Genomic DNA, 9,992 nt, shown 5'->3' with positions numbered 1-9,992 from the left:
GACTACACAAGGTGCAGGGCAGTGGAGAATCAGGCCTCCTGGGTTTCTTGTGGTGGGGGGAGGTATCTGAAGTCCTACTGTAGCAGGAGATTGCCTTTAAAAATAGACTAGCAAAACCAGAATGGTTAAAAGGCCCAGCAAGCCAGTGAGAATTACAAATAGGGATTTAAAGCTAAAGAAAGAGACAATCTTAATTAGATCTCCACCAAACTGTAGAGAATTTTGGATTAAAATGAAATAGAGCTTTTTACTCCTAGGGTTTCAGAGCAGGAATGGGGAGAACTATTTACATATGCTATTTGAGTAGATGGATTGCTTTTCCTGAGAACTTGTCCTCATAACTTTCAGCCTTTTCAGAAAACTACTAAAAACTGCCCGTGTGGTATATTTGGGTGATTCTGATCACAATATACAGAGAGAGGGTTCCCATGGCTATAGACTGAGTGAGTTGTGTCCCAGTTTAATTTCACCCTTCCAAAGTTAACGCCTGTTCGCGTTTGTACACCGGCTCATCCATCATTCAGGGGAGCTCAGTGAAACTTACCTTATATTTCACCACCACAATTACATTCCATTTCATGAGCATCCATCAATATTTAATACAGTGGTGTCAGCTTGACTGTAACACAAGAGGACCTAATAGGAACCCTGAATTATACATTGCATGGTTGGGAGAAAATAAAGAGGCTTTTCTTGTAAACCCAAAGATCTTCTTGCTGAGTCGATTTCTGGGAGACGCTGCATGAAATCCATATCAATGGACGAGGTTCAGAAGAAACTAAGCCAGAGGTGTGAGGCAAGACCCCGCAAAGTGAGGTTCAAAATCTCTTCGGCATACAGTGGCCGGGTGTTAAAGCAGGTCTATGAAGATGGCCAGGAACTGAAGCCTCCAGAGGAAGAATCCCCTCACCGTTTTCTCCACCACAGCTTTGAGTCAGGGGACCATTTCAACAAGGTTGGAGAGGCACCAGAATCCAGGTTTTATTCATCAGCCAAACTGACTGCCCAAAGGATCAGTGTATTCAAAGACGGTACCAAGTACAATCTAGCAAGTAACCCTCCACTCTTCAGTGACTACCAAGCAAGTGATAGTCATCGCAGGGTAAGTAATGTCCATGCTAGATTTTCACACTGGCTGCAAAGTGGCTTTAAAATGGGTCCACTTTTATACTATGGAGTCTGGGTCTTAGCCTGAAGTGTCTCAAATCAAAATATAATATAGTAAGTCACACTGCCAATAACTTTCACAAATTTGCATTGAACTTTGCAGGTTTGGTTTAGCACACAGAAGTTATATATATCAGTTATTCTATTCTATTTCATTCCATATAGGTAAGGTTCTACACCACTGCATCTGCACATATTGCAGTAGTGACTAACATCTGTTACGTGTGTTATGTGCGATTCCTTGTCTCTCTCCTCTCTCCAGTGGGGAAATTGTGTGTGTAATGTAGTGTTCTGGTAAGGTACTATATAAATATTTATATGGTGGTGTGTGTTTATGTACCCGAATTGCAGGCCCAAGTGACTAGGTGCAAACGGCAGGTGACACTAGGCTAAATTGAAACCCTTTTTAAAACATGTCTCAGTGTATGAACTAATTACCAAATGATTGATAGATTTGGTGAAGTTTAACAACTGTGTAGCACACCCTTAGCACATAGCCTATGCTGTATTTCAGTGCCAGACACTATATGTAGACTGGGATTTTCCAAAGAACCTAAGGATGGTGAATTTCAATAGGCTTTGGATGCCTAAAACTCTCTTAGGCTACTTTGAAAATCCCAGGCTTAGTTTGCACCAACTATTTAAAGTTTAAAGGTCAGAAGGAGCCATTATATCATCTAGTCTGACCTCCAGTAAATCACAAGCCATTAACAACCCAAATACTCCTACATTAGGCCCAAAGACTTTAGTTAGATTAAATCATTTCAGTCCCAAGGAAACTAAACTGTTGTGTACCACACACAGAGAGAGAATGGGAGAGATCTAGGTGCCACCAATGCCCACACAATGTCAACCCAATGTGTAAAATAACAAGATATGGAAGCTACTGCATGATACTTGTAGAGAGAGAAGAGGAACTGGGCCAAGTGAGCAAACATACTGCTTTACTAGAAGTGCTCGACAGCCCCTAGGTGAGCTTTAAAATTGGTAGAAAAGAATATAAATTCAAGGAACACAAGAACATTTATTTAGTCCTTCTTTTCATTGTTAGATATAGACTACAACAGATTCTGGATTTAGTTGTTTTTGTTTCTTTTCCATCCAAGGATCTCAAAACACTTTACGAACATTAATAAATTAATAAATGAAGCCCCTCCTTGCCCCAAGAGGGAGGTAAGTATTTTTATGCCCACTTACAAATAGGGAAAGTGAGGCATAGAAAGGTTGATACACAATTTCCAAAGGTGTTGCACACCTGCTGGCTCCAATGAAGGCATCAACTTTGACATTGGTGGTTATTGCAGGTGCTCAGCAGATCTGAGAATGAGGCCCAAGGTGACTTAGCTACAGTCACACACGAAGTTGGGGTAGAACTTGGATCTCTTTGTGGCCAAAACCTGTGCTTTAACCAATAGACCATGCCCCTTTTCTAGCACCTTTGATGTTCAATAATGAATTAGATTCTGGCAGTGCATCAGGTTGTATAGGCAAACATGGCACCCATTATGCAAACTGTAATAGCTCACGCACAGCCTTGGATATTGGAATTTACATTTAAGAGAGGGAGTATTGTCTAGGACTCGAGTTATTTCTGGGTGAGTTTCTAAGACATTTGCCTTTGTTTGGGTGACTGCCCCAAATGCTTGTCTACTCATCTGTTATCTTTTTAAATCTGCAAAATTGAGTTAGGAAATGTCAAAAGTTACAGACTCTCCTGACATCATTCGGCACTTCCATTTCTGGGCAGGATCAGAAAGTGAAGACACGCTTGGAAATATGAAAAATCATGGGGAGATAAATTTCTGCAAACTTCTCAACCGCCAAAGGGTGCAGGTCATTTCCTAATGCAGAGATGGTTTTCCTCCCTAATCCTCCCCTGCTGATTTCAAACCATGGTATTTTTACATCCCTTGGGGCTGAAACAAACAGATGGACTCCAGGATGCTGTCCTACCCAAAGATGCAATTTGTGTATGAGGCTTATAGGGCCTTGTCTAATGCCAACTGAAGTCAATGAAAGATTGTCATTGACTTCAATGGGTTTTGAATCAGGCCCATAGGACCAGATTTTCAAAGGAGTTCAGGGCTAGATTTTCAAGGGGCTCAGCAGCCAGAATTGTGGCCCAAGTTTTTAACAGAGCTCAGCGCTCAATGTGCACTCAGTGTGTTGAGCTCTTCTTAAAATCTGCAGAGCAAGCCTATTGGGTGAACTGCAGTGAGCATTATGGGCCTTATTCCTCTGGAAATTGCCAGGGCAGCAGAGATTGCCTTGTACTGTGTGATAGTTTTGTACAGCTGAGGTACTCATGTGTCCCTTTTACAGCCCTCCCCCATTTTAGATTTTGGCAAGATTGTCATCTACACTAGTAACCTGAAAATCATCCGCACACCAATGGACAAGAAGGAGCTGATGAGAAAAATCATCCAGAACGAGGGCACTGATGACTGGTCCTTCATGTCCCGAGATGGGAAGGAAAGGGATGGTCATCAAATCAATGGGTGTGTGAAAGATGCAGAAAATCAACTTGCTGACAAGCAGTATGTGCAGGTAAAGCAAGATGGGCTGCAGTGCTTCCTCCCCACTCCCGCTGTGTCCTCCTCGCCCGGTCAGGGCCCTGAGAATTCCCACATCAGCCCCTCTTCAAAGCTCACCCATCTGCAAGGTCACCAGTTACTTCAGCTGAAAGCTGGAATCATTGGCCTCAATGTTGTTCTTATATCAACTGTGGGAGATCACTGTTTATGCAGCAAAGCATCCCTGACACCCAGGGGATAGGGGCTATACTTCTGTAGTGCTAGTTTGTCCTGAATATTCTCCCTAGTGAAGTCAATTGGTCTTCCATTGACTTTTATGGATGTTAGACCAGGCCCTTTGTCCCTGTCTCCCAATGGAATGAGAGACCAGGCCTTAGAGTTGACCTTGAATCTCCCCATGCAGAGCACTATTACTACATGGCTGAGCTAGCCCTGAGGTTGTAACGGAAGTCCTTTAATATCAGCAGAAATATTTCGGATTCAGGTCCTGCATTTTTTGCACAGGTCATTCTTTCCTGGTCAGAATTCCAATTAGTCTGACCTCAGTGGGCTCCCAGAATGTCGTGCCGCTGTGCAGTGACACTCCTGAGAATTATAACTTTTGCAAATCAGTAACTGACCTTTTATGCTTGGTGTAGTTTTACTTACAGAAATTCTCCAAACACAAAATCTGCTTGTGGCTCAGACGTATGAGTGTACAGGGAAACCGAATGCTCTACCTTCTCTGGAAAGTTTTAAGGCAGAGGTTTTCCAAAGTGACTTTGGGATTCAGGTGTCTCAGTTTTTGGGTGCTGAATTTGAGGCACCTAAAAGTGGCTTGATTTTCAGAGGGCAGGTGCTCAAAACCAGGGTGTCCTTACAGTGTCTCAAAATCATCACCCAAAATTGAAGATCCCCCTAAATCAGTAGCACATACAGTAACATGGAACTTGTTTTGGTTAGAAACAGGGAAGGGGAGACCAGTTTTTGAATGTGGTCATCTAATGTAGGGATCCAAATTCAACATTTAACCTTCAAAGCTCTGAATGGGTTTGGGATCTCATTACTTGGGAGGCTACCTCCTTCCCTACATGATCCTGTCATAGCTGCAATCCGTGGAGGAGCTCAAGGTGGAGGTCCCTCAATGCAGACAAAGGGAGCTGCCATAAGGTGTTGTCCTTGAATAGTCTAATCTTGTGGAAGCTCAGCAAAGCCCATCAATTTTCCTGGTCATCTGAGATGAAGAGAATATGGTAAAAGGTGAGGTTTCCATAATTAGGACTGGTTCTTTTCGGAGGGTAACTGTGGGCCAGTCTATTTGGATAGATAGATTGCATTTGATATTGTGCAAGCTCAGAGCCCTGGAAGGTGCCTATTAGTATTATCATTATAAGTTGAAATACACCAGTCTGGACTTTCAGCAGGTGGGCACCTAAAGCATGTATCTGGCACCAAACTACACCTTAACTTAGGCCCTCAAATTTCACCATTTGCTCTGTAATGCTATGCAAAATAGAAGTCCATGAATGATGCAAATACCTGAACTTGACAGCCTTTTTGCAGTAAGGCATTTTTCCGAGTGAAGATATTTAATAATTTCTGGGATCTGCAGACACAGGGAATTTTGAGAGGGATTTGAAAGAGAGCGCCTGGCACACACAGATGGGGAGGCAGTTGTAGGTGTATAGGGCAACATTGAGGATGGCATGATGGTGCGTGTGGCGGGGGGAAGAGAAAGAAGAAGGAGATTAAAGAACAGATGAGGCAAGATTCACTGGTGGAGAGACAGAGGAGAGAGGAGTGGTGAGAAATGCCAGCAGAAACAGATGGAGAGCTATGCAGAGCCTTGTGGGAGAAGGAAAGAAGCTTGAACTTCATTGCATTTCACACAGCCCATAATTATTATTTGTGGTAGCATCACAATATGCCAGGCATTTCCCATAAACATGGGAAGACACAGTCCCTACTTTGGAGAGCTCCCTGTAGGCAGAACAGAATAAGGATAGGAGACCCAAGCAGGTAGCAGGAGGGAGAGCAGTATATCAAAGCCATGAGCTGTTGTACTGATTTGAGGAGAATTTCCCCCTAAATTGGGCTCTTCTGGTGACAGTTCTCTGCTACTCTGTGTGTTACTAATTAGATTTCTGGTGTTAAATAAAGGATATTTGTTTGATTCTTTTGTTTCAGGAAGGAGACACTGAACACAATTGCTCCCAGTGTAAAGGATCAGGCTCAGCCCCCTGCTCTCTGTGCCATGGAAGCAAGTTTTCAATGTTGGCTAACAGATTTAAAGAGTCCTACAGGGCTCTCCGATGTCCTGCTTGCAATGAAAATGGCCTGCAACCTTGCCAGGTCTGTGCCCAATAATCATATCTACCATCCCTTCAATTACATATGCATATCCAGGTCAATGTTTCACTGAAACCTTAGTACACATTATCTATTCTTCATATAAGAAAGCAACCAGTGTATAACAGCAGGTTATTAAAAAGTGGCAAGAGTGCATTGTGCACACCCCTAAATCTACGTGTAAACCTACTCCTATTACTGTTACTCCACCCCCCTCCCCATCAATTTGTCTGTACATGCCCCTGTTGCGTCTTCTAATTAAATTAGGCCCCAATCTTGCAAACACTTACACATTGTGCTTAATTTGACATGTGAGCAATCCAGTGAAGTCAAACGGACTACACATATTTATAACTTAAGCACATGCTTAACTCAGTAGGGTGGGGAATACATGTTTACATAGTGCCTGGTACAGTGGGGCTGCAATGCTTGTCTGGGCCCTGTAGGTACTCCTGTAATAAAATAATAACACTAATAAACAGCAGAAGTAGCTGTAGTTTAAGCATGTGAGTAACTTGTCAAATTACAAAATGTTTGTATAAAAACAATGCTGCATGTTGGCAAAACCTCCTCTTAGATTTAACTTGGTGGACATTTTAAAATGATACTTTATTGTGCAATTCACTCGACCCTACAGTGGATTTCCTGCAGATTTCAAATATAGTCTGATGATACACAGCAGTTCTCCCAGTGTATGATTTAAGTAGCTGACTAGAGCCTGTCTCCAGGTCTGAAACCTTATTGAGAAATTACCATGGGGAAATTAAAAATAGAAAAACTGGAGCATTTTATAGCCTGATCCTGAGAAGTGCTGACCCACAGCTCCCATTGATGTTAATGGGAATTGAGGGTATTCAGCTCTGCTCCGCATCAGGCTGTTGGTGAACAGGGCTCCTGTTGCTTCGTATTAATCCCATGTTGTAATTTGCAAAATACAAACTCTAATTACTTTAGCTGAAGCAGTGATGTTCAATTGTTAGCAGGCTACCAGTGGCAGCACAGGACACAAGGGCTTCATAAAAAGTGAAGGCAAACAGGGGAAATGCTTTTTGTTTTCTAAAAGCTTATTACACTTGATATTCTTGGGTAATGTTAATGAAGGTTTAACTTGCATATTACCTCTGAGACTCTGAATTAGCAGGCTTTTTACATGCTCCACACGCTGAGGTTGCAAGCCTAGACAGAGTAATTTATGGTTGAGTTTGTACTTTGGCATGTGTATGTTATAAGATTTTTTTGAGACAGTTGCTTTATTAGAAATAATGCCATCCTAGTTTTCAGATCTTCTGATGTTTGTAACTGATATCAAAATTATGCTTTTAAAAAAGTGCATAATAATATCGCAGATAATTTAGTTTCCTTAACTTGGGGAACTACCATTCTGTGCTGTGAATCTGAGTGGATGGGGTCCTGATCTGTGCATGAACTAATGGTAAAATCAACTTCAAAAGTCTGTAATTCTCATTAAGCATATTTCTGTCCTCAGATTTTGTTTGGTTTTCATTTCAAAATGCTTTTCTTGAGTTTTGTTGGCTTTATTTACAGTTTCACCAGTGTAAAATAAATAAAATGTAAATTATTTTTCCTGGTATACATAAGCTAAATACTTACAATAAAAATTAGCTGAAAATGTAAATTTATAAAGTAATATTTATTGTCCATTCTCATTGCCCAGATTCCTTCCCCAACACTATTATCAGGTCTTCACACCTCTCCTTGTCATCTATCCCCATTTACCTTGACCCCTTAGTTTAGCATTTCCATTGTTCGAAAAACTGGGTCTAGTACTGAGATCTATTCTTTCCTATTTACTTCAATAGGAACATTGCCTAAATAAAGCCTATGGATTTCAGGATCTGCGTCTGTGTGCATTGTGAGATAGGTATATGAATTACACATAATATTAAGTACTGTGTTATACAATTATTTGGGTTTATATAATTTTTTACCTTTCAAATTGATTCAGCTGATTTTGGTTATATATTGCCCCGAGTAACTTAATAAATGTTCTCTTACTTTACTGAGTAAACAACACTGAACAATGTGTTTGTTCTTTCTTAAAACACCACATTCAGGTGGACACAGTGGGATTATTTTACTATTCATATTTCCATCAGGCACAGAAGCCCCTGTCCGGATAGTTGTCCAATTGTATTAGGCACCATATACAGTATCTGTCCTGTCTGGACTAGCTGCTGGGAGATATGGGTTCTGATCCTAAATTTCTCTGTGATTGTAGCAGAGTCTTTTCACCTCTCTGTGCTTCCACTTCCTTTTCCTCCTTGTGTCTCTCTTGTCTCTTTACACCAGGGGTGAACAAACTTTTTGGCCTGAGGGCCACATCGGAGTTGCAAAACTGTATGGAGGACCGGGTAGGGAAGGCTGTGCCTCCCCAAACAGCCTGGCCCCCACTCTCTATCCGCCCCCCAGAGCTGCCCAGAGGATTCAGGGGGCCTGGGGTCTTCGGTTGCGGGGGTCCTTCCGCTCTGGGACTTTGGGGCACTTCACTGAAGACATGGAGCGGAAGGACCCCCGCCACCGAAAACTCTAGTGGGGGACCCTGAAAAGTCTCCTGGGGCAAATTGCTCCACTTGCCCCCTCCAGGCGGCCCTGCCACCCCCTCCCACTTCCTGCCCCCGACTGCCCCCCTCAGAATTTCCGACCCATCCAACCCCCTCCCTGCTCCTTGTCCCCTGACCAACCCCTCTGTGGGGCAGGCAGGGACTATTTGTTCTCTGTTTGTACAGCACCTAGCACAGTGGGACCCTCATCCACGACTACATCTCCTAGGTGACACAGCAATGCAAAAAATAATGATGATTCATAATAATGGAGCCCTGATCTTGGTTGGAAGCTGTAGACTCTACTGTATTATTGAGAATAATAATGAAGAGAACAAGCCCTATCGGAGGGTGGAGTCAGCGAGTGAGGTAACCAAATGTAAAATCTTTATGTATTTACATTGACACTATCTTTGTGTAATTATTGTGAATAGCTACAATAAGTGCCAGCTGTCTCCCCCTCCCCCAGTCCTCAATCTAGCCAATGTTACGTTGTGGATTTCTTATGAGTGTGGTGCCAGAGGTGGGTCCTGAGCAGAAATTTGAAGGAAAAGAAGGTAGCGACCTTAAGGATCACCTCCACGTTCCATGCATAAGGAGCGGCATTAAAGAAGGAGCGGAGATATTTCCATAAATTGAAAAGTAGGTGAAGGAGGCTGACATCATAGGCACAGTGGAAGAGGCAGGGTCTTGTGATGAGAGATGAGGGAGGGGCAGAACTATGATGGCCCTGGAAGGTAAAGAAAAGAATCTTGAACTTGAAGCAGCGAAACAAGGAGAGAGTGATGTGATTATAGTGACCGCCAGGGAAGGTGATCGCAGCAGTTGTGTTCTGTACGGACCTTGGGGTGGGCATGGGGCAATGTCGGTGTTATAGAGGCCGAAAAGGAAGAGTACATAACAAAGAGATGATAAAGATCTGGACAAGACTTTGGCTGTTTGGCTAGAAAGGAGAGGACAGAGATACAATCTGGCAGAAGAAGCAGAAACATTGGACACAGCCTGAGCGTGCAGGGCAGCAGAGCAGAACTGAAAATGCCCAGGTTACCACTCTCAGGAGGAAAGAGCGGGGTTACCAGTGCCGAGGCTGGGCAGGGGAAGGTAGGAGTGAGACATTCAGAAGGGCAGCCCACTAGTGCCACTCCAGGTATGGGGAAGTGGCCGGGGAACCTTTCCCTAGAGTGAAGCAGACTTCTGGGATGATTTAGGTGGGGATTGGTCCTGCTTTGAGCAGGGGGTTGGACTAGGTGACCTCCTGAGGTCCCTTCCAACCCTGATATTCTGTGATTCTATGATTCTGCTGCCTGGGGCATATGGACCAGCGGCTGCTGCGGGCCCAGAAGGTCCCCAGGCCCTCGCCCCTCGGGAGCTCTAGGGGAAAGGGGCGTGGTCAGAAGGCAGG

The 9,992-nt window shown here is 43.4% G+C and overlaps 1 protein-coding gene across 1 annotated transcript; it reads left to right on the top strand.

Annotated features, from left to right (window-relative positions):
* Window positions 1-722: 722 nt before the first annotated feature.
* GRXCR2 (glutaredoxin and cysteine rich domain containing 2) lies at window positions 723-7,291 on the top strand. The gene is made up of 3 exons (XM_073358155.2): window positions 723-1,102; window positions 3,490-3,714; window positions 5,868-7,291. Exons 1-3 carry the CDS (start codon window positions 743-745, stop codon window positions 6,045-6,047), a joined length of 765 nt encoding a protein of 254 aa, XP_073214256.1. The 5' UTR covers window positions 723-742; the 3' UTR covers window positions 6,048-7,291.
* The last annotated feature ends 2,701 nt before the right edge of the window (window positions 7,292-9,992 follow it).

This window comes from Lepidochelys kempii, chromosome 8, assembly GCF_965140285.1.
Source record: "Lepidochelys kempii isolate rLepKem1 chromosome 8, rLepKem1.hap1, whole genome shotgun sequence".
Classification (NCBI taxonomy): domain Eukaryota; kingdom Metazoa; phylum Chordata; order Testudines; family Cheloniidae; genus Lepidochelys; species Lepidochelys kempii.
Note: the sequence above shows the minus strand (reverse complement) of the source record. Positions and strands in the feature narration are given on the sequence as shown.